At 36.6% G+C, this 25146-nt stretch overlaps 2 protein-coding genes and 3 pseudogenes across 2 annotated transcripts; 4 read left to right on the plus strand and 1 right to left on the minus strand.

The window, feature by feature from the left end:
• Positions 1–3136: 3136 nt before the first annotated feature.
• Positions 3137–4597, plus strand: LOC148764402 (uncharacterized; annotated as a pseudogene).
• Positions 4598–4858: 261 nt separating this feature from the next.
• Positions 4859–6703, plus strand: LOC148764403 (uncharacterized; annotated as a pseudogene).
• A 3728-nt stretch (positions 6704–10431) lies between these two features.
• LOC18610671 (butanoate--CoA ligase AAE1-like) lies at positions 10432–14344 on the minus strand. Its single transcript, XM_007046484.3, has 2 exons — positions 13890–14344; positions 10432–12106 (listed from the first exon to the last, which is right to left on the minus strand). Exons 1-2 carry the CDS (start codon positions 14082–14084, stop codon positions 10640–10642), a joined length of 1662 nt encoding a protein of 553 aa, XP_007046546.3. The 5' UTR covers positions 14085–14344; the 3' UTR covers positions 10432–10639.
• Positions 14345–21668: 7324 nt separating this feature from the next.
• Positions 21669–22160, plus strand: LOC18610672 (protein NOI4 pseudogene; annotated as a pseudogene).
• Positions 22161–23135: 975 nt separating this feature from the next.
• Positions 23136–24453, plus strand: LOC18610673 (endochitinase B-like). The gene is made up of 3 exons (XM_007046486.3): positions 23136–23584; positions 23672–23822; positions 23905–24453. Exons 1-3 carry the CDS (start codon positions 23170–23172, stop codon positions 24272–24274), a joined length of 936 nt encoding a protein of 311 aa, XP_007046548.2. The 5' UTR covers positions 23136–23169; the 3' UTR covers positions 24275–24453.
• The last annotated feature ends 693 nt before the right edge of the window (positions 24454–25146 follow it).

A 25146-nucleotide genomic window follows, 5' to 3' on the forward strand; every position in this document is an offset into this window, starting at 1 on the left:
AATAGTAATACTAACATATATATACTATAATTAAAATTGGAAAACAAGTTAGACAAGTTTCATGATAAATACAGTTGAAGATGTATATTTTAATAATATCATTATATCATAATTGTTTTTTATTGATATGTGAAAAAATGGATACAATTTACGACCTATTTAAATAAAATAAAACGTTAGTACGAGTGATCTTATATATTTGTTTGGGCAAATGCTAAATGGCCAAAATACTATGGGGTGGTCCTTGATACATACCGAAATCCCTCACTGGGTGCAGATACGAGGTAGAGCAGGAAGAATAGAGAGGTGGAAGGTTGGATCAAACCAGTGGGGGGACGATGAAACTCAATGTTGATGAAGTAGTCCAAGGCTATCCAGGTGAGGCGGCGATAAAGGGAGCCCTAAGAGATGACAAAGGGCACGTAAAGATCTTATTCTCGAAGTCAATTGGGGTGAGAGATGCAAATCTGGTTGAAACAAGAGCAATAAGGGAGGCTTTTATTTTATTTATTGTTTCAAAATGGGTGTCCACCCATTTTTTGCTCATTGAGAGTAACTCAAGGAATGCGATCAAGTGGGTTCATCAGCCATCGGAAGGACCATGGAGACTAAAGAAATGGCTATTGCATATTGAGATATTGAAGTGAGATGTTATACGTTGGGAGGTCAAGCACACTTTTAGAGAGAATAATTAGCTGGCTGATAGGCTTGCCAAAGTAAAGGTTTAATGTGCTCAAGATCTTATGACTGTGCTAGATTAACTCTGGTATGTGATTCACCTGCGTGTAAAGTGTTGGTCCCCATGTGATTGCTTTCAGATGCTGAATAGAAGAGATGTTTATGTTTTTTGCCACATCCATGGGCGAAGATGATTTTGTTTTGTGTCTCTTATGACGGGTTCTTGGGGATCAAGATGATTTACATAATGATGAGCTTAGGCAGATGAATGAAGGTTGGATGTTTGGGGTCTGTCTTTGTGTAGTATCTTTTGTGTGTATAGAAGATGCTTTGATTCCTATGATCAAGCACTTGATGTGTTGGTTATAGGTCTTGTGCATTTCCTGTATAATGGTGTAAATCTACTGAAAATGTGCATAAAGGCTTTTGTTGTTGATTGCTTTGGGCAAAACATAAAATGCCCAGGGATGTTTTCCCTTTTTTGCTCTACTACAAAAATTCATTGTATTTCCAACGGAAAATATTCTATTGGAAATTTTCGTTGGAAAATTTCCAATGAATTTGCAACGGATTTCCAACGGAGTTTAATTAAAATTTTTAAATGCTTGTTCCGACGAATTTTTAATGGATTTATACTGAAAATTTTCCAACGGAATTTTTCGTTGGAAATTTGACTTGTACAACACACACATATTACTGTTTAATATTTCCAACGGATTTCCAACGGAAAATTCCGTTGAAAATTCGTTGGAACTTTAAACTAAAAAAAAAAAAAGTCCACGCCCAACTAGTACTTTTTTTTTAAAATTTTTTATTAGTTAAGTATTATTATTATTAATTTTTTTAACACAAAAAATATGGTGTCTACAGCTAGCTGCGGGCCTACCACGCCAAGCTTGGGTCCTTCATCCGTTGATCAGCCTTTTCTCTCCAACAGCCCAGCCACAGCCAGGGTCTGCCGGGTGCGTGGGTGTCTCCCCAAGCTCCACGCCCTTGTTCTTCCCTAGCTACAAGCCTACCACTCCACGCTCGGCTGCCTCTGTGTCGCCTCAAGCCCCACACCATTGTTATTCCCCAGCTGAGATTTTGGTATAGGATTTTGTTAAACTAGGTTCATTCTTAATAATTGTTATGCAAACAAGATTTGATGCTTCAATTAGGGCTGTCTGCTATTGCAAAATGATGCTAGTTTATTGATTGTTTCAGACAATTTTTTGGAGTTAATGTGTTGCTATTGTTGTCTGTTAATATCTTAATGATATTAGTATTGTATGTTACTGAAAAATGATACCCTAAGAATTAATGGAACATGCCAATGTCGATGTTGTCATTAGTTTATGAGAGAGTTTTTCATTACCCTAGATTGCAATTAGTACTTTTAGACTTGATTTTTGGTGATAATTCTGTTGTCTGGTTCCCCATATATTTGTTTTTAGTTATTTAATTTTATGTTTAAGATATTTATTTTTTATTATTTAAATTTAAATTTTAATATTTTTGTGGAAGAAAATTTAATGTGTAGTTAATTTTATGAAATACGTAGAGAAATATTATTGTATATGTATATGGATTCGGGTATACACTGAGAAATTGTATGAAGAAGATTTTAATAATTTTTTAATATAATCAGATTTTTAAACGGGTTAGGATAATTATAGGGTAGTAAAAATGTAATAGGGTTAAAGTTGGGGTATTAATTTTAAAATTATTCGGGTAGTTAATAGGGTTAGGGTAGTTAATTTTTTACAGGGTTAGAGTTCGGGTTTAGAGAAATTATAAGGTACATTAGCCGTCGACATTCTTAGCCCTAGGGGTTAATTTTGTATATCTTGTTTATTTGATGTTTATCAAGATTTGTTTATCAATTAATGCACCCTAGGTATTTTCAATGATGTTATTGTGTTTTAATTATTTGATTTACGGTTACAAGCCTAAACGTTTCATTACTTTAAATTCAGTCAAAGGCTAAAGTCGGCTCTGAAAGCATCAAACCAGTGTTCAATCTGCTTCAAAACGAGTTCGGGTTTTGGTCTAATTTTGCAGGTGAGTAAGATAAACACAAAAGCAATTAAATGTTGGTATTTGAGAACTGACCACCCCTGTTAAACTTCAATTTTGTAAATAATGATACTAGCCTTTTCAACGGATAATAGTACATATATTTTGACCCGTCCACAATACTCATGCTGTTCAATCTGATACTATCCTAATAAATATAAATAATTTTTCTAGGTTTTTTTATAATTCATGTATGCAATAATTTATACTATAAGGGCTACTTTGCATCTTATAATGTAATTTTGAATATATACATATATATATATATATATATATATATATATATATATATATATAAATATAATACATATTGGAATGTAGGGTTTAACAAATTGTTTTGTTTCCATCAATACAAATTAGTCTTAATAATGATATTCTATGATACTTAGGATAATAATAAATGTCAGGAGATCGCTCTTGGATGTACCGTCGATTACAGAATGGATTCATTATAGCTGAATTTGTAAACGGAGTTACTGAATTTATTAATTTCGCATGTTCGAAGACTACATTTATGTGGAAGAATAAAATTAGATGCCTTTGCACACGATGTAGTAACAACAAGTTCTTAGATAAAGATAAAGTCACAGAACACATCCTAAACCGTGGTTTTACTGGGGCTTACACAATTTGGAGTTTACATGGGGAAAATCATGTTGGACAATCATCAAGAAATAGATCTAGAGTTGAACCATGCTTTAGATTTGAGGGAGATGCTACTTTTCGAGAACTTACATATGAAGATGAAATAGAAAATCCATATACTAGAATGGTTAGGGATGCTATGCGTCTCGAAGTTGCTTTCAACCATGGTTCTGAAAATGAGTCGAGCTTTGTAGAAGAAGATCCCAATCCAAATGCATCTTCTTTTTACTCTTTGTTAAGCAATGCAGAGGAACCTTTGTGGGTAGGTTGCACAAAGCACACAACACTTTCAAATGTGTCGCAACTTTTAAGTGTTAAGGCGGAGTACAATTTGAGTGAATCATGTTTTGATCGACTGTTGGAGATAATAAAGAATATGTTGCCATCTGATGAGAATTTACCTATCAATTTTTATAAGATGAAGAAGAAGGTAGCAAAGCTTGGTTTGGGATATATCAAAATTGATGCTTGCAATAACAATTGCATGTTATTTTATGAGCGATTTGCTACATTTGAGCATTGTCAGGTATGTGGACATCCTCGGTATAAATAGAGGAATTCAAGTGTGAGAAGGCATAAGAAAATTCCTTACAAGATTTTGCGTTACTTGCCACTTATACCGAGGCTTTAAAGGCTTTATATGTCATGTAAAACTGTTAAACATATGACGTGGTATGCACAACACCACAGTGATGATGGACTCCTTAGACACCCTGTTGATGGTGAGGCTTGGCAACACTTCAACCGCACACATGAATTCTTTGCAATGGAACCTCAAAATGTAAGACTCGAGGTATGTGCTGACGGTTTCAACCCTTTTGGATCGACTGTCAAGCCTTATTCTGTTTGGCCAGTAATGCTTTGTGTGTATAATTTACCTCTTTGGATGTGTATGAAACAACAATATATATTTCTTAACATGGTTATTCCGAGTAAGAAAAGTCCAAGTCAAAATATAGATATTTTCTTGAGGCCTTTGATAGATGAGTTGACTTTATTGTGGAGAGAAGGTGTTGTGACCTATGATGCATATAAAAAACAAAATTTTCATATGAAAGTAGCATTATTGTGGACAATTAATGATTTTTTTGCTTATGGTATGTTGTCAGGGTGGAGTACACATGGACGATTATCATGTCCATATTGCATGGAACATTCTAAATCTTTCATATTGGAACATGGTAGGAAACCTTATTTCTTTGATTGCCATCGGTAATTTTTGCCAACTAATCATCCTTTTACGAGGCAGAGAGACAAATTTATTAAAAAAAGAGTTGAACATGACTTACCATTTCCTCGATTATCAGGCGAAGAAATATTGACACGTTTGAATTCGCTTCCTCATCTCCCATTCGGAACAAAATGTGGTGAGCGAAAGAGTTCAAGCTATGGTGTTTATCATAATTGGGTGAAGAAGAGTATATTTTAGTCTCTACCTTATTGGCATACGCTTCTTATTCGTCATAATTTAGATGTTATGCATATTGAACGTAATTTTTTTGAGAATATACTTAACACAGTGATGGATGTTAAAGGAAGGACAAAGGACAACATAAAGGCACGACAAGATTTGAAAGTGTATTGCAAGTGGCCAGAATTGGAATTGGTGGAAAATAATGAAAAACTGTACAAGCCTAAGGCTGCGTACACATTAAATAAGGAGGAAATAAGAAATGTCTGTGCTTGGGTTAAACAATTGAGATTACCATATGGTTTTGTGTCAAACATTTCTTGATGTGTTAATGAGATTATTGAAAAATTTTATGGGATGAAAAGTCATGATTGTCATGTTTTTATGCAACGATTGCTCCCAATTATATTTCGTGATATGCTGCCTCAAACAATTTGGGATGCAATTACTGAGATATCTCAATTTTTTAGGGATTTGTGCGTAACTGAAATACTTATTGATCATATGGAAACGTTGCAAGGAAAAATATGTGAAACTATATGCAAATTAGAGAAGATATTTCCTCCAGGTTTCTTTGACTCTATGGAGCATTTGCCGATTCATTTACCTTACGAGGCCAAGGTTGGTGGACCCATCCAGTATCGATGGATGTATCCATTTGAGAGGTAAAATAATTGTTATTTGTTTTCATATATTTATTTTGAAGAGTTTAAAGTACATCATAAGATTGATGAATATTGTGGTTGTTAGGTTTTTGCAACAGTTGAAGAAGTAAAAAATCGTGCCTCTGTTGAAAGATCTATATGTGAGGCTTATATTATCGAGGAAGTTTTCTTATTCTGCTCATGGTATTTTGAACATGCTGTGCGAACAAGAGTAAATAGAGTGTCACGTAATGATGATGGGGGAGAGGTGGACTCTATGGGTCGTCTTTCAATTTTCACTCACCCGGGGTGAGCTTTTGGTTCATGTGATAAATCTCGATTTTTAGATGAGGATGAGTTTTATGCTACTGAGTTATATGTTTTAATGAATTATGAAGAGATGCTCTCATATATAAAGTAAGTACCATTACTTTTTTAACTTGTTAATACCCTATAATAAGATTGAAGTTAATCACGTAGTCGTGGATATTATGATAGGATATTTGATGAAATTGTGAAAGGAGATGTTGTGGAAATTTCGGAAGAGGAATTGGAGAAAGTACGTGACGCGAGATTCGTAAAATAGTTTAAAAATTATGTAAGTTTCCTTAACATAGAAGTGAACTTTTAATTAATCATTTTATTTTTTATTATGTAATTTATTATTTTATTCTCTTGTATCTCATGTTTGTAGGTTGCAAAGCATAATGAGGAAATAGACCAACGTATAATTGAAATCTCTTATGGTCCTAGATGTATGATAAGGTGTTACAGTAGATATTTTGTAAATGGTTTCAAGTTTCACACCTTAGATTACGGCCAAAATCGTAAGATAATGAATAATGAGGTTTGCAATGATCATGAGTGTGACTTTTATGCCATCTTAGTGGATATAATCGAGTTGGAGTATTTTGGTATAGGGAATAGAGTTGTTCTATTCAAGTGTCATTAGTTTGATACTGAAAAAGGAATAAAGGTGGATCGATTGCATGGTCTTGTTGATGTCAATTACAACTCAATACTGGCCAGTAATGAACCATTTGTTTTAACTGCTCAAGCTCACCAAGTTTATTATAGTAGTTATCCATCAAGAAGAAGAGATCGACGTGATTGGTGGGCAGTATTTAAAACAAAAGCTAGGAGTAGATTTCAAATTCCTATTAGTGGTGATAGAGAAAATGAAAGTGATTTGAATGAAGCAGTATACCAAGAAGATGTGTCCAATTCAATTACTAGTACTCAAATAGAGGAAGTTGATTTAACATAGTTAGCGAGTAGTGATTATGAAGAGGTTAATCTATCGATTGAGGATGAAGAAGATGATATCGATAAAGATGAAGATGAAGAAGATGACATGGAAGGAGAAGATAATGAAGATGATGATGAAGATGAATATGAAGATGAAGATGAAGATGAATATGAAGATGAAGATGAAGATGACGATCATGTGGAGCACTACGATTGTGAAACTTATAATGATGATAGTGATAATAATGCAAAACATGAGTTTGATTATTAAGGAAATGAATAATGACTGTAGGCACGTACGATATTGGTTTAATATTTTCTTTTTACGGTATTGTTGAACTTAAATTTTATAATATTAAAGTATTTTGACATGATGTAAAATTAGAACGTTTGAGTTAAAATCAAGATTTAAATGTTGAAATTAGTTAATATATAATTGCTGCTTTGCTTCTATTAATTAAGAATTATACGTGTCATTGCTGTGAATTTAAGTTTTTTATTCTGTTATAATAATAATCATATTAATAATAATTACTAATGGGATTTTAACAATACAATATTGCAGGAACGATGGTTAAAGGGAAGCAATTAAAATCGAAACCTAGGTCTTCATATGCATCGAGGAGTATGGTTGTGCCTACAAGTTCCCAAGCGTGTGATGATATATCCATTCCACAACAGGTACAGCAGGAGAATAATGATGCACCATTTGAGACACAGTCTTTGTACGATGCATTTGCAAAGCAAGTAGAAAATGAGATATCTACACATGATATTACAAGATCCCCATCTATTGATTTAGGTGGAAATGCAAATGAGGAATCGTCAAGATCAATAGGTAGGGGACCCAGTGTAGGACTATAGACTCTTGTAGATCCATCGGACAGACTGCATATAACTCCTATTGGGGATAAGTATGTTATCTTGTTAAACTTGTTATATTTTTCAACTCAATTTTTAATTTTTTTAATTTTAATATATACAATTATTTGAAATATTTTACAAGCACTTTTTTTGAGAGAGGGGTCACATCTACAATAACAAGGATCATCAAAAATCACTTGGAGGAAAATCCATAATGATATCAAAGAGTTAATGTTTAGAAAATTTCAGGTATTATGTTTGTTATATATTTATTAAGCATTTTCTTTTCCATTAATTTGTATAACTTTGTTAAATTATTGTATTACATTATGTTGTAGGAAAAATGTGTTTGGTCTGCAAATAAAGATGTTTTAGCTCGACGCATATAGGAAAAAATTTGTTCCAATCGATTAATAGACATGCTTTCAGAAGAAAGGCATAAAGCAATGACTGAAGCCAAAACTAATAACATTACAGAAATGCAGAGGCATGTCAAGGGAATGGATCACAAATGAAATATGGGACACCCTGATCGATACAGTATGGGGTACAGAAGAGTGGCAAAACAAATCGCGAAAAGTAAGGCAAAATCGTTTAACCCCAAAAGAATGAAGCATTCCAAAGCACACTGACGGTTCAGTTCTATTTGTGGTTCATGCAAAAAGGATGGTATGAATTAATGTTACTCAGAATTAATATGTATGTTTTCCCATGAATTTCATTTAAATTGTTCAACCGTAGTTGGATTTTGGTTTTGCTATACATGTTATATATATATATATATATCGATTATGATTGACTAAATATAATTGTTAATAAATTCAGGCAATTGAGCTAAAACAAGATGTTACCTTCTTGGAAGTTTTCAATCATACTCACAAGCGCTCAGAGGGTCATGGTGATTTTATTGATAACAAGTCCAAGTCTACGAGTGTAAGTAAAAATTCATTAATTTTGACTATTTCTTCTAAGTTGATGTTCTACTTCAATATTAATCATTAATGATGGTTTTTATATAGGAAATGTATAATTCTGTACTATCGCAGAAGTATGGCGATGAATCATCTTCTCAGCCGGAATTCGATCCACAGGCTTGGACTGAAACAATTGGAGGGAAGGAGACTACACGCACTCACGTGTATGGGTTTGGCACTCGTGTCCCTGCGACAGCTTTACTAACTGAAACACAATCCAATGTAGCAACATCTGAGTCTGTGTATGGCCCTATCAACTCAAACTTTAACTGTCTCGTGAATGCATTGGAAGAAAAAGTGGAAAATCTTGCACAAAACTTGAATAAGATACGTGAAGAAATACGTGAAGAAATGAGAAATGTGATGGCGGAAGGCATGAGTCAATTTATGGCATGTATGGAAACCATGTTCATGAGTAATGTGCGTTCAACCCTTGGCGATGCGGGACCTTCAAGACTTGACAAGTAAGAAAAAAAATTCCCTCACATGATGTATAATTTTCAAAGCAAACACTTGGATACTTTTTAAGGATGTTATGTTTAATATTCATATGTATCAAACTATATTATATATTGTGTGTTAAGGATAATTTCTAATTAAATGTTAGGACTTGAATCTCAATTTTGTAATGTGTGTTTCTTTTATATATTTTACAGTTGAATGCGGAATTAAATTTAGTATCGAAAACAAAAATGGTAATTTTTTCTGAAAATTTATTATAAAAATAATAGGTCAAAATATTACCAACGGAAATTCCGTCGGTAATATTTTTCCTACAGAAATTTTCGTTGGAAATGCCAATCGAATTTTCAGTTGGAAATAGAATTTTCAACAGAAATTCTGTTGGAAATTTCCAACAGATTTTCCGTTGGAAATATACTTTCCAACGGAATTTTTTTCCAACGGATTTCTAAAAAAAAGGGGCAGAAATTCAAATTTTCAACGGATTTCCAACGAAATTTCTATTGGAAATTTCCAACGGATTTTCAACGAAAAGTATTACCCACAAGGCTTGTACCGACGAAATTTTCAATGGATTTTTTCGTTGAAAATAAACATTTCCAACAAAAAATGGCTTATTTCCAACGAAAATTTTCGTTGAAAATAGCCAAATTTCTTGTAGTGCTCAAAGCTTTTGAGAACGATTCAGACTAGTCACTCTTTTTTTTTGGGAGTGACCAATCTGAACTGTTTTGTACTCCTTCCAGAGGCGAACCATTGGTTTCCTCTGAAGTGAATAAATTTTAACTTCAAATATATATATATATATATATATATATATATATATATATGTATATATATTAATCAGGTTTTTAAGTCATTTGATCTTCTTAATTGATATCCAAAAGAAGACTTCAAAGAGATAAAGAAATAAAAAAGGGAAAGCAGCAAGTCTTTGAACGACTGCTACTATTATCTGATTGCTAGCAATAACTTCAGTGATATAACAAAGACACATGCAGGTGAATTGAGAAGATAATTGTTTGTTTAATTAAGAGCTTGTTTATATTAATTAACAAATTAAAAGCCTTCGACGATCTCTGGCACCCATTGTTAAACTAATGTTATGTGTCATGAACTATGCTCCTTTGTTAAAGTATGCGATAATCCATGCGGTGTTTGAGTGAATGCTTCCACACAAGCCAGCTAATAACTTGTTTATATCTGATTAAACATCAACAATAACAACAAATCAAACTAAGACAATGCACATCAAAATCATAGAACATATCAAATGTCATATACGCAACCACTGAGACCAAATAAAGGAAAATATTTTATTAATATGAAAATAAATACAAAAAAGCTAAGACACATCATCGTCGAGCCATAAGGACAACATTAGATGATTCGTTATAAATATACCTTTATCAGTGAGGCAACTCAACAATCTGTCGACTGCTCACCCTTTATAAAGAGTTTACGAGATTTTATAAGTATTTTACCAATAACCATTACAATGCTTAAAATGAGGACATCTCATTCCTAAAAGGTATTCCTCTTAAGACTTAACAATAATTTCTACAAATGTCATCAAGTGTCATTACAATGTTTGAAAAGGGGAACATCTCCTTTAAAAGCACAAAAGACTTAAACTCCTAGAGAATTCTATCTTTTCATGGCTCTATACAAGGTTGGCTCATGACACTGTGGATGGTATTAGCCTTCTCCCTAAGAGTAAATTTTTGCACCTTGCCAGTCGAATTGACTGGTAATTCCCCAAAAACTATAGTTCGAGGAACCATGGAATTTGGCAGTTGTTCCTCGCAAAATTTGACAATCTCTTCACAACTTGCACCGTACCCTTCCTTCAATCTCACAAAAGCACAGGGCTTCTCTTTCAAACAATCATCATGCTTTCCAACCACTGCAGCCTCCAGGAGCTTTGGGTGGCTTAACAGCACTGCCTCCACCTCCAACGTGCTTACAATCTCTCCCCCTGAAACTATAATATCCATTGCGCGGTCCTTAAGTTGTATGACACCATTCGGATGGATAAGCCCGAGGTCCCTGGTCCTGTACCATCCTTCCTTAAATGCTTCTTGAGTTGCTTTAGGATTTTTAAGGTACCCCGACATCAACGTGTTGCCTCTGAACATTACCTCCCCAATTGTTTTTCCATTGCGTGGCACGCTCTTCATCGTGTCCGGATCTTTCACATCAATCTCTTCAATCAGAAGTCTGCGAAGTGCTTCGTGGAACTTATCCTTTCTATGTTCATTGGAGAGACAAGAATCCGGTTCAGCTCTCCATGGCCTGACGATCGCCGGGCCGAGGACCTCCGTCATTCCATACGCATAGCTAACAGAAAATCCTAATCCTTCAACCTTGAGCGCTTGGGTCATTGGCAATACACCGGCGATAATGACATGAACCTTACAAGGAAGCGGCCTTTGCTCGCGGGATGGTGCGTCCGCGATCATTTTCAAAACGGCAGGTGCACCGCACAAGTGAGTTACACTGTGAAGAAGAATGGAATCGAATATGACTTTTGCTGAGACATTTCTTAAGCAGATGCTGGTGCCACCGAGAGCAGCCATGGCCCAAGTGCAACACCATCCGTTGCACCGGAACATGTCCACTGTCCATAAAAACACTGGGGCAACCCCCATGTCATACCGAAGAATTGATGCTAATGAATTGAGATAGGCAGCTCTATGGCTGTATAATACTCCTTTTGGTTCTCCCGTTGAGCCCGAGGTAAAATTAACTGAAATTGGATCACCTTCATCCTTTGGTTTCACTATTTCAAAATCTGTCCTTCCCATTCCAAGAAGATCATTATACTTGATACCAACAGGGCAGAACTCATCTGCCACTGGAGCTGCTTCCTGGTCATATTCTTGGATTAACACGAGGAGAGGTTGCTTGCCCTTCTTTTGTGATAGTGTTTCAAGTGCTTTGTGAACAACGTGAACAAATTGATAGTCAACAAAAATAAATTTGGCCTCCAGGTTTTCCAGTATTACTGCTAAAGTAGCTGCATCCAACCTAACGTTAAGTGCAGAGAGAACTGCACCAGCCATTGGAACAGCAAAATGCAGCTCATATAATGCTGGAATATTTGGCGCCAAAGCTGCAACCTACTCATTTGATAGTAACAATGGAGATGTCAACTATGTTTGTTCATTGACAAATGCAATACTTAGAGACAATTCGGTGCTATCACATAACAAAATTCAATGTTTCGAAAACAAGGCTCCGAGCTAATTAGAGCAACATGTATATTTGTATGCGACGTGATTGGAGAAGATCTTGTATTTTGGTTTTTTACTGACTCGACTTTCTCGTCGAGGAACTACTTGTAATTAAGAATATTTAGCAAATTAATTACTAGTATATTAGATGTAACCACACTCAGCACCATTTTTAGGTTTTCCCTTAAGCTGATGAGCAGCCATTTGTTTTGTCATGACAGACTATTTGTTTTTTCTTTCTTAATTTACAGATTGCAGACACGAATCTTCCTGGAAACAAGAGACGATTGTGACAAATTTTCATTTTTAATCTTTCCCAAATCATTTTCACTAACGTATAGTCAATGCTCAGCCGGATTAAATTAACCATATCGAGCCACCTCCCTCCTAAACACAAAGCTATATGTGAAAGCATGCCGGCCCTAATTAAAAAACATAGAGAGCAAAAAAAAAAAATTGCACCCAAGTAGTATTTAATTTGGGGTGATTTGTTCCATCCAATAAGCAATTGATCAGAATAAAATATCTCACTAATCTCAGGTTCGTTTTCAAAAAAATCACATGAAACCCATTGATTGCACAATCAGATATAAGTAAATTATGTGGATCCATCGCTATTCATGATAGTCTTAGCAAATCTTTTTTTTTATTCAATGAATGAACCTAAGTTTGATTGTTTTAACCTAATTTAAGTTGACTTTAGAGTTTATACTGGGGAAGGCTTTCATTAAAATTCCTATTCGAGAAAAGACTTGCACTGTACATGTTGCAACTTGACTTTGCATCCTGATTGACTGAAAAAATAATTACATAAAAAAAAGACTAACTAGGCTTACGGGACCACGTTACATTTATTTATTGATTATTTGTGATTCATTTCGACTGATTTATAATTTTAGTAGAAGTATTAAAATGATAATTTTTTTTAAGTATATAAATATAATAAAAATTTCACTGTCTTAAAATTTTAATACATGTAAAATGATTTTTAAAATTTTTTAAAAAATCTAGCTTCTAGATAATTAAAGCCAGGACAAAGAACAAAATAAATTTGATAAGATTGTCGTTTATCTCGTGCATCACCTTCATGCATGAATCTATCGTAGCTTGGGCTTGTTGACTTTGACGCTTGGTGTTCTTTTATAGTAAACACATAAATGCTTCTATTTATTTTTAATAATTAAAAAGATAAAAATATTTTAATCATACGGGGATTCCTAACCTAAGCCTATGAATTTTGTAATAATTACGAGCCATGGACCTTCCAGAATACATTTTTCATTTCCATCATCGCAAATTCTAGCTAATTAAGAAAACCAAAGATTAGAAACTGAATAATTACGTTTTTCAATCCTTTTTTTAGGGTAATTAGAGTCGATTTAATTCGAAGCATTTACCAATTCTTTTAATTCTCTCTTTTTTTCTTTTGTAGGTAAAAAATAAAATTCCTGTTTCCTTCCCTTCTTCTTCAAACTAAGTTCTTTTAAATTTACAGGCTCCTTTCTCTATGACATATTGACATTGCTAAGTTTCCATGCAAATTAATACAAGTCATCAGAATCAGAAATGATTCGATAATAAATTAAGCTACTTTTTTTCAAAGGAAACTATCTGTGATTCGATGCATTGAAATAGTGCTAAAAGAATCAAAGAAGAAAGGCAAACTTACAGTATCACCCCGAGAAATATTCTCCAGCTGAGCCAAAGCCGAAGCAAGTCTGAGACATCTTTGATGAGTTTCTCTCCAGGAGAAGCAAAGGGTACCATAAACGATGGAAACCTGATCTCCATAAACATCGGCAGCTCGCTCCAGGAAGGTCACAGGCGATCGGGGCGCAGAGCAATGAAGCAGAAGATCCTCCATGGGGGTTAATTATGTCTAACTCGGGTCTTCAACGGGATGTTAGATAGGTGAGGGCCGGAGAGTGGGATTTGATGCTTATGTCTGACTCAGACCATTAAAACGTATATAAAATGTAGCAAACTATCGTGCGATAAGGGCGGCACGTCGTCAATGGGTTAATCTCTTTCTTTTCCCCCCGCAAATGGGCTAGAATTAATTCATCTGTCATCTCCCACCACACAGCACTTTGATTGCATAATTGTTTGATCAAAGACTATCACTGCAGAAAGTCTTTATTGAGAGAAAATTCATTTGTGTCAGAGTAAATACAAATTTCTTCTCATCTTAACTTTCTTAATTAAGGAAATCGATATGCCAAGAAAGGGAAGATGAATTTGTGCATTAAAGGGAAGATATATTGTCATATTGCTTTTTATATATTTTCACTTCAACATGGTTTTCCTTTTTAGATTAATCAATTTTCATTTTCATAAGTCACCACATCTTGAACATGTTTTATTGTGTAAGTTTATCCAAATTTTGGTATGAAATTTTATGAGGAAATTGTGAGAAAAGGACCTCGTAATAAGATGATTTCAAAAATAATCACCCATATAAAGTTATCTGTTTCTAGCCAAAAATAAACATAAGTAGACCAAAATGCCCTTAAAAACATCGTTTCAAATAAATACTCAGCTGTTTGAGCTATATGCCTCCCGCTAGAGAGAAAATAAAAAAATAAAAAAAAATGCGCGCAACTGTTTAGGCTCGGTCATCTTTCTCTGTCTTAACTCTGGCAAGTCTCTGTTGAGCACCATCGTTATCAGCTCTCTCAGATCTTTGAACTGTATGAGCTTTGTCAACTCTCTATTGAGCACCATCGTCATCAGGCTATGGTCTATCTCTCGGCATCTGGCCACATTGTCATAGATTAACTCACCCTATAGCAGAGATGACATCAAGGTACCTGTTATTGGGTTTATTTCTGCAACACACTTAAATTTCTGAAACATTTGGTGTAAATGATAAGATGGATTAGAAACATTGCCCAAAGTTGTTACACACCATGCATATATAACATGAGTTATAGTTATGTTAGTGTGTCACGGCTGTTCCTGGCGAGTTATGAGTTAACTAGTTTTTTGGGTTGTTAGCGTGTCACGGTTGTTCTTGGGGTGTGGTGGGTTAACTGAATTTATGGGTTTTTGGCATGTCACGACTGTTCCTGAAGTGTCATGGGTTAACTGGTTTTTTGAGTTTTTAGCATGTCATGATTGTTGGTGTAACCAGTCAATAATTACAATGATTGGCGTGTCACGACAGTGATGCATGACGTGTCACAACAGTGATGCATGGCGTGTAACAATACTGATGCATGGCGTGCCACGACATTTGACTTGATATGCATGGCGTGTTACAACATTTTACGTTATATGCATAGTGTGTAACAACACGATTGATAAATTTTTGATCACGGCATGTATTGTGTAAAATGATTGACAATATTTTTTTTTCAAAATTTCAGTGGGGTTCCAATTGTGTGACTTGTGATAAGACACGATGGTTAGTGGGTGGATGGCATTTACAAGGGTGGTGAGTCACGAATGCGGGGGGTTAGGAGTGATTTGTCGTTCGTGGGCTTGATGAAACTGGTTGAAGATGTTGTTGGGGTAAACTCAGAAATTGACGAGATTGAGTTGCATGCATTGATCAATACACCCGGAGAGTTATCACTGCCAATTATCAAGGACGATTGAGTTCCATTTTTTAGAGTACATTGGCCTTTCACCCTCCACATAGCCCCGCAACTCATCTGGAATTTGTATTGTGGCCCGGGCATCTTTTGTTGGAAATTCGATGTGTAGCATACGGATGGTGTCCTGTGAAACATGTAAACATTAGCTTACACTTCATGCAATCAAAAACTTAGTATTTATAGAATTGAACAATTTTCAAATAAACTTACGAAGAATATCATGTCAACCATGCATGCACGGGTAGTGTACAACTTCGACTTCGGCCTTGTCATTCGCTTGTAGAGTAGGCTGAGGCATGCGTCGATATGTTCACTTGTCATTTCCTTATTGGGATCCTCTAAGGTTATGAAAAAGTCAGCCCCTTGATCCCCTAAGACGCCGACGTTATGCCTGCATATGTAACATAATGAATTTCATAAGTCTTGGAGGATAATTGTTTCATTAAAAAACAATATTTGTAATTTTATTTACGAGCTTACCTCGTGGACTCCTCTTTCTTGAAAACTTCATAGTCTTCTACGATTTTATCTCTCACATCTTCATGGGTCACTAAGGGGTCGACGAATGGGCTTGCCATGTATTTGCTCGCCATTTTCAACCGTGCTCACTCAGCTGGGTCTGAAATTTTTGCTGCACCATGATGGACAGTAGATGACTTTGGTGACGACGACCGTATCTCAATTGCATCAAGAGTGCTCCCATGATAAAGAATGATAGCTCCTGCTGCTGGGTCGACAAATGCATCAGTCGGAGGAAGATGCTCTCCTTCAACATCATCTGACTGAATAGTGACATCCACTGCCACAGCTTCTTCGACGACGTCATCGACATGAGTTACGTGCTCTCCGTCAGCACCAAGAACGTCATCGTCAATGTCAACACCAGGTTCATGATGTTGTCCATCATCAGCATCATCGTGCTCTAGACCAGCACCGTGAGATGGATCGCCTTACAAAATTGGAAAAACCGTTAGTTAGCTCATAAAATACCACAAATCATAAACAGTAAAATGTTCTGACACGCAGTGCATACCAAGTAAAATGTTGTCACACGCCATGCAAAACAAGTAAAATGTCGTGACATGCCATGCATAACAAGATAAACTCGGTGACACGTCAAGGATAACGAGCAAAATGTTGTGACACGCCATACAAAACAAGTAAAATGTTGTGACACGCCATGCATAATAAGATAAACTTGGTGACACGCCAAGGATAACAAGCAAAATGTTGTGACACGCTATGCATATCAAATCAAACGTTGTGACATGCCATGAATAACAAGTGAAATATTGTGACACGCTAAGGTTGACACGGCAATAACTAACTATAATACAAATGTCTTAACCCGTTAATTACCAAAAACTAGTTAAACCACTACCACTTAACCCTAAAAACCATCAAACCAGCAAGAAAATACAGTATAAACAGTTGCTAAAAGTAAACCATCAAAATACAAGTGAAGATAGAATAACGTACTTATGATTTAAGGCCGTCAAGAATCCGACCAACGATACGGTCCTCAAGTGTCTGCATTGCTACACTCAATGACTGAATTGAAGCCTTTAGCTCTAACATCTCTTTTTCATGCTTGCGCATGATTCGTCGAAGCTAGCGAGTTGTGACTACTCCATCATTGACTGTTCTTGACTGGGTCAACTACAATAACATATATAACTGTGTTATTCAATAATCATATATGAAATTGTTGAACATTAACCATTACAACTTTAATATCCTAACTGGCGGCTCGTTAGCAGTCTACGGTGGAGTCGGATCGATTGGTGCTTGAGGACCTGTCGTCGCTTTCGCAAATTGTAATTACATATATAACTGTGTTATTCAATAATCATGTACGAAATTGTTGAACATTAACCGTTACAACTTTAATATCCTTACCGCCAACTTGTTAGTTGTCTGCGGTTTAGCCGGATCGATCGGTGCTTGAGAACCTGTCGTCGCTTCTATAAACTGCAATTACAGAAATTACTGTGTCACTCGATAAACATATGCGGGAATGTATAACATAAACCGTTAGAACCGATCTTACCGATGGGTTGTTTCCACTCTGCTTTTGAGGAGGACCAGTGGGTGGTTCTGGAGCTGCCTGCCCATGGTCCAACTGCAAACACAGAAATGTTATTCGATAATCACAAATGGAATTGAAGAACACAAAACCGTTACATTTGTCCTTACCAGCTGTTCACTGCCTTGACCATGGTTGTCCCTTTCGTCCATCAACTCATCAACTAAAGCAGCGATGGTACGCATCTGTTTCGTGCCACCAGAGACTCTTTTTTCCTTTAAGCTTCTCTTTTTTTGCCTCGCACCTAAGCCCCAATTCGACTGATCCTCCATGTGCCCTATTGGCACGTACTCGTGGCCCTTCGATAACGGGACATCAAGGTCCACAAAATACTCATAAAAGGCCTCATCCGCGGTGGATTCCAACATCTCCAGTGCCCACAACTGTAAATAAACAAATAAAATGTTGTCATTATCGAATAGGAAAAATTATTATACAAATATAACGTAAAAATTAGCAGCTGTTCACTCACATGGTTAGATGACTCTAACTTTTGAATTGCCTTGTAGAAGTCTTTTGGCTTCTGATTGCAATCCTATCTGCACATTCTTGGGTGGACGTTGTCCTTCGGACTAGAGGGGGTAATTATTTTTTGAAGGGCCGGAATTGCCTCCATTGCCTAGACCTGCATGTCAAATGTAACCATTATCAGACTGTAAATCATAAACGAGTGCATTCATAAATTTTTTGTTCAAAAGGAAACTGAAAAATGTTACGTGATAGTACCTATATCACCCATGCGAATTCATAAATGTTGTAGCGTAATCGAATTTCCTTTGTCACTCTTGAGTCAGGCACTTCAGACCCCTTCAAAAGGTAGTCCAAGGTCAGCTTCCAAACATAGTGCCCCCATGAGAAGACATTCCAAGCGTCGATGTCCTCCACCAATGACAGCAACTAAGGCGTCACCCGTCTACGGTAGTCTTGACCAAATAAAATGTTATTCACGATCAAGACGAGTGCCATCTTGGTAACGTCTCCTGGTCGTTGGAAGTTGCCCCCGCGGAAAGTATCAAGCAAAGCCTGCAGCTTAACGCTATCCTGCCTGTTCCAGTATCTTGCATGAATTCCCTCCGCAGGAACCTCGTACGGTCGTCTGAACACATCGTGCATTAGACCAAACTTCAGCTCGATGATGAGGTAGAACTCATGCTTTGATAGTCGCGCCTTGCTCTTGCCAATGGCAAACCATAGCTCATGGTCCATTGACTAGCTCTCAGTGATCCGACGAATCATGATGCTGTACAAGAGACTAATGCAAAAGTACCTCTGTGGATAGACGTCCATGAGCATTCCAAAGCAGGTACGCTTAACTAGATCGTACTCCCCCTTCTGTTGAAGAGTCTTTGTAATGTAATGCAGCTGCGACCACTTACAATGGGTGTTAATTGCGGCGTTGAACGCCCACTTCTCCCTCGGCACGATCAGTAAATTGTCAAGATCCTCATACTGTTTGCGCTGGATCTGCAAAACATGGCACACATACACTAGTGAGTTAAGCAGTCATGTGCAATAAGGTACACTGAAGACATAAATAAGGAATAAATGTTGTGACACGCCATGCATTGCAATCAAAATAGTATGACACGCCATGCATAACAAGTTAATCGTTATGACACGCCATGCATAACAAGTTAATCGTTATGACACGCCATGCATATCAAGTAAAATGCTGTCACACGCTATGTATATCAAGTAAAATGCTGTCACACGTCAATAACTAACTATAATAACAATGGCGTCACACGGTAAACACCTAAAACCCTTAAAACCACTATGGCTTAACCACAACAACCATCAAACCAGCAAGAAAACTTAGTCTAAACATTTGCAAAACAAAACAAAAAATCCGAACATATAAAACAAACCCAGAAAAAAATCAAAAAATTAACGAACAGAATAATGCTGCGAATTTGAGACTCACTGACCTCTTCATTCATGGCCGACATTTTTGCTGGTGTTGTGGTTTCGTTCCGCTTGCAAAGAGCCTTCTTGAACACTCCGATACCAACGGGAATGAGAAATGAATCACACAGACATTACGAATTCTGAATAATAACTGTTTAAAATGAAAAATGGCCTTCTAATATTCTTGTTTATTCTGAAAAGGGAAATTAATTCAATGGAAATCCAAACGATTACCACGTTAACTGCCCATTTTTTTCCTCTCTCTATTTCAAACCATGACGTGTCAGCTGCTCAAGTACTGTCGTGTCACACACTCTAAACCATGACCATGGCGTGTCAGCTTTTCAAGTAATGCCATGTCACACACTCTAAACATGACCATGGCGTGTCACCAACTATGAACTCTGGCGTGTCACAGCTTCCCTCCATGGTGTGTCACCAACTCTAAACTCTAATGTGTCACAGATTCCCTCCATGGTGTCTCACCAACTCTGAACGCTAGCGTGTCATAGATTCCCTCCATGGTGTGTCACCAACTCTTAACTCTAGCGTTTCACAGATTCCATCCATGACGTCTCACCAACTCTGAACGTTGGCGTGTCACAGATTCCCTCCATGTCGTGTCACCAACTCTTAATCTGGCGTGTCACAGATTCCCTCCATGGCGTCTCACCAACTCTGAACGTTGCCGTGTCACAGATTCCCACCATGGCGTATCACCAACTCTTAATTCTGGTGTCTCACAGATTCCCTCCACGATGTCTCACCAACTTTGAGCGGTGCCGTGTCACACATTCCCAACATGACGTTTCACAAACTCTAAACCCTACCTTGCAACAGCCATCTAACATATGGCCTGCTATAGCAGGACCATTTCCTGCTTTGGATTCACATCTTTCTCCTTTCAATTCACCACCGTATCAAGAATTTCTGGTTTCACATCATTAGCCAAGCTTTCCATTCATGACCATCAGTTCCTCGTTCGATTTAATATCTCTCTTCTCCTATTATCTGAATGTCATGTCCCAAATATCTGAAAACCCATCTCATGCAACATTATTTTGTTTTACACAATCTTCGAAAAAAAAATTAGGTATTTTGCACAACCAATCTTTGCATATTTATTTTTTTCTTCAATTTTTCGCTTGTTTGAGAGTGCATGTTAACGAAGACGGCTCATTAAGGATATTTTTGTCTCAAAATCTTTTCTGATGACTAAAAACAGTTAAAATTATCTCGACGGTTATGTACAAAAATACGTTATTTATAAGGGCTAAAAAAAAATCTCCAAATTTTATCTTTTTGTATAAATACTTACATATATACTGATTGTGGTCAGTGTTGGTTCTAATCAAGATTAAAATAAGGTAATTAAGGACAAAAAATAATGTAATAACATCATCAGCAAGCAACAAACAATAGGACATCTATCTAACATGGAGAGCATAATGCTAGTAACATGCTAATTTTTCCTTCTTTTTTTTTTTTTTTTGGTCGTCCAAAGTTAACATGATAACAAAGTTTTCATTTTTTTTCTTATTTTTAAATAATTTAACATGTCGAGTTTGGGTTATGTTCTGGAAGAAATAACAGTAATTAATAACAATTTCTAACGAATTAAACTAGAAAACTTCCCATTCATCAGGGAAAAATTAAAAAAAAAAAACCCAAAATTAGAGCTAGAAACATTTAATTCCTTTGTTATCCGCATAATCCGCCAGGATTTACATAACAAAAGAAATCGTTTCACGCGGCTTCATGTTAATGTATGGTGTAAGCTCCGTGTTGGTTACGAGTACGGTGCATAGGAAAAACAGAAACCCAGAGTCTTGATTTCCATCCCTACCTTTATAAAGGATTAATTCCCTTAATTCAATAACAAAAAACTTGTCAATTTTGCCTACATCGAACTAGTTAATAAGTTCGTCTGATCATCTTGAGATCAATTCGTACTGTTTAATCATGGCATCAGATGATAGGGAGAGGCCTCTACCAAGATTCGGGGAATGGGATGTGAACGATCCTGCTACAGCTGAAGGATTTACGGTGATTTTCGCAAAGGCTAGTAATGACAAGAAGGCTGCCAAGGCGTCTGGGAATACACCCTCCAAGAAGCGGTACAAGGATTCTGACAAGCAAAGTGATAAGAGGAAATGGCTTTGTTGCATTTCTGCATGACTTTTTTTTCCTCTCTGTCTCTGTTTACGGCAAGTGTATTAATTCTATATATATAAAAATTTTGAAGTGTTTTCTTTTTAGAGAGCGGAGAGACGATCAACTCCTAAGCTCATGAAAAACCCAGAATTCTTCAGAAATGAAATCTAAAGATTATGGAAAGAACAAAGAAGGAATGTGAAAACAGATACGAACATGCTTAGATTACAGAACAATCTCCGCCAGAGGTGAAATGCTGCCGTTGCAATTTTCTCCTTTACTTTTGACAATCGTTACAAGGGAATTAAATTTGAGTTAGGCAAATTCCTGGTCCTGCTGGGGGTTAGGCTCAATCGATCAACCTACTGCACAATTCTGATTTCAACTTCCCAACTTGTTTCTCGTTTTTTGGAATAGATTACAAAAGAGTCACTATATGTACTACTATTTACTTGCAATTATTTTGTTGAATTTTCTTCTATATTAATAATATCTTAATCGATTGAAATAACGTTTACTTCTCTAAAATGGATGCCAACTTGATTAACAATTTTTAATCTAAAACAATATCTGAACTAGATGATAGCTAAAACCAACTTTTAAGATAAGTTAGGTTCTTGCTTTTCAAAAAAAGGATAAGTTAGGTTCTTCTTAACCTAAGCATATTAATTTTTTGATTAATTTGGATGCGAGATTAACCAAATTAATTTATGCATAAGATCATAGCAAAGATTTTTGTTTGCTTGTTTGTTTGTTATTAATTTTGTTAGGATATCTTTTAAAAAAAAAGCACTTTTTCACCTGATTTCGGTGACCCTTTTCCATGCATAAGGCGAAAATTTTAGTGGAGATGGAGGCCAAGATCCAATGTAACTGGAAGAAAACGAATTCTAACGGAACTTCCTACCATAAAACAAGGCAACAAACAGCTTCGCAACCCAGAAAGATCCAAGCTCTTGAAATCTTTCCAGCACCGAGCATGAACATGTATTAATTAATAATAAAAACAATAAACACGTGACACTTGAAAGTGAGAGATGAGACGTGGAATTAGACAACAATTATTAGGATAAGGGTTCTACTATGTAAGCGTTAGCAGCCCTTTTTGAATAGAATAGTCAAAGGAAAACCGAGGACAGTAATCTATAAAAGGCTCCATTTTCAGTCCAGAACCCACACTGCCAAGACTTGAGATACAGAAAATGAAGTTGTATGCTCTTCTGACGGTGAGTACTCTAGCAATTTTCTTGCTAGGGGTTTCTGCACAACAGTGCGGAAGCCAAGCAGGAGGTGCTCTATGTGCGAATGGGCTGTGCTGCAGCCAGTTTGGGTGGTGTGGCAACACGCCTGAGTACTGTGGAACTGGCTGCCAGAGCCAGTGTGGTGGCCCAACCCCTAGTGGTGGCAATGATGTTAGCAGCATAATCACTCGATCTCTCTTTGATCAAATGCTTAAATATCGAAATGATGGAAGATGCCCCAGTAATGGGTTCTATACTTACGATTCTTTCATTACTGCTGCTCGATCTTTTGGTGGATTTGGCACAACCGGTGACCTTACTACCCGAAAGAGGGAACTCGCGGCTTTCTTCGGTCAAACCTCTCATGAAACAACAGGTTAGCAACAGCTCTTTGCTAAAGATTTATTGCTGTGAGGATTATTATATTAAATTAACTGAAATAGAGTAATTATTTCGAGTACAGGTGGATGGCCAACTGCACCAGATGGCCCGTATGCATGGGGATATTGCTTTATAAGGGAACAGTCCCCCCCTGGACCTTATTGTACTCCCGGCGCCTGGCCATGTGCCCCTGGTAGACAATATTTTGGCCGAGGACCCATCCAACTGACTCAGTAAGTTCCTCTGTCGTTAATCGGAATATGATTTGTCCAAATGAATCACTGTTGTTGACCCAAACTTCATGACTTTCCTCAGCAACTACAACTATGGGCCAGCTGGAAACGCCGTTAGAGAAGACCTCATAAACAATCCTGACCTTGTAGCCACGGATGCAATCATATCCTTCAAGACAGCCATATGGTTCTGGATGACCCCGCAGGGAAACAAGCCATCAAGCCATAGAGTAATAATCGGGCAATGGACACCGTCTGCTGCGGACACGGCAGCAAACCGGCTCCCTGGCTATGGTGTCATCACAAACATAATCAACGGTGGCCTGGAGTGCGGTCGTGGTCCTGATAATAGGGTGGCTAGTAGGATTGGTTTCTACAGGAGGTACTGTGACTTATTGGGTGTAAGCTACGGAAACAACTTGGATTGCTATAACCAAAGGCCTTTTGGCTAAATCGACCCGGACGCTCCAAGAGAATAATGTACCAGTCTTTATTTAGCTGAAGAAAATAAAAAAATTGATAACCAATTTAGTGGGAAATCAATGTAATTTCTTTCTTTTGGCCTGTAATTTTACATATTTTGTAGGAGATTAATTTCTTCTCCAATAAAAAATTTTCATATTTTTCAAAATGTGTACTTAAATACTTGATTCAATTATTGATACATAATCCCTTATTTGAAAAACAGGAGTCTTTAATTACACATATTTAGTGAAAAATTTATAGTCCAATAAAAAGGAAAAATATATGTGGAGTGTCTGACAAATATATTTATAAATTTTTATGTATGTATGCATAGATAATTGGTATGTCTATAATTAGTCAGCCTGCTACAGTTGCCAACCTTTTTGGTGAACAAAATTATCATTGGAAAAATGTTTTCCTGAACCCTGGAGTTTGAATTCTTGTAAATTTCCATATTCTCTGTTTCAACTTCACAATTGAAGGTTTCTTATTTTGTATGGTTATTGCTTCCAACTTGTCCCTGATGTTATGAAACAACTACTAATTGAAAGATCATTGGATGAAGATAATTGGGTTTTTTGAAAAAGAAGAAGAAGAATGGATAACGCTCTCAACTTTAATGCCTTTCCCCCACTCCCCACCCATCACTGCATGGTGGCTGGCCGACCGTAGGACCCACCAAACCAACCCCCGCCGGTAACCTCATTTACCCCAAGGCTCCCGGCATCATCCCCAAACTTTACTGCAGAAAAAACCATTCAGCCGCCACTATCACATGGCTTCTGGCAAGCCATGTAGGCCAACCATCCGCCAACCTCTCCACGATTTCAAAAGAAATCTTTTTTAACCATCACTACAG

Source organism: Theobroma cacao, chromosome 1 (assembly GCF_053813885.1).
Source record: "Theobroma cacao isolate CCN51 chromosome 1, ASM5381388v1, whole genome shotgun sequence".
Taxonomy (NCBI): Eukaryota; Viridiplantae; Streptophyta; class Magnoliopsida; order Malvales; family Malvaceae; genus Theobroma; species Theobroma cacao.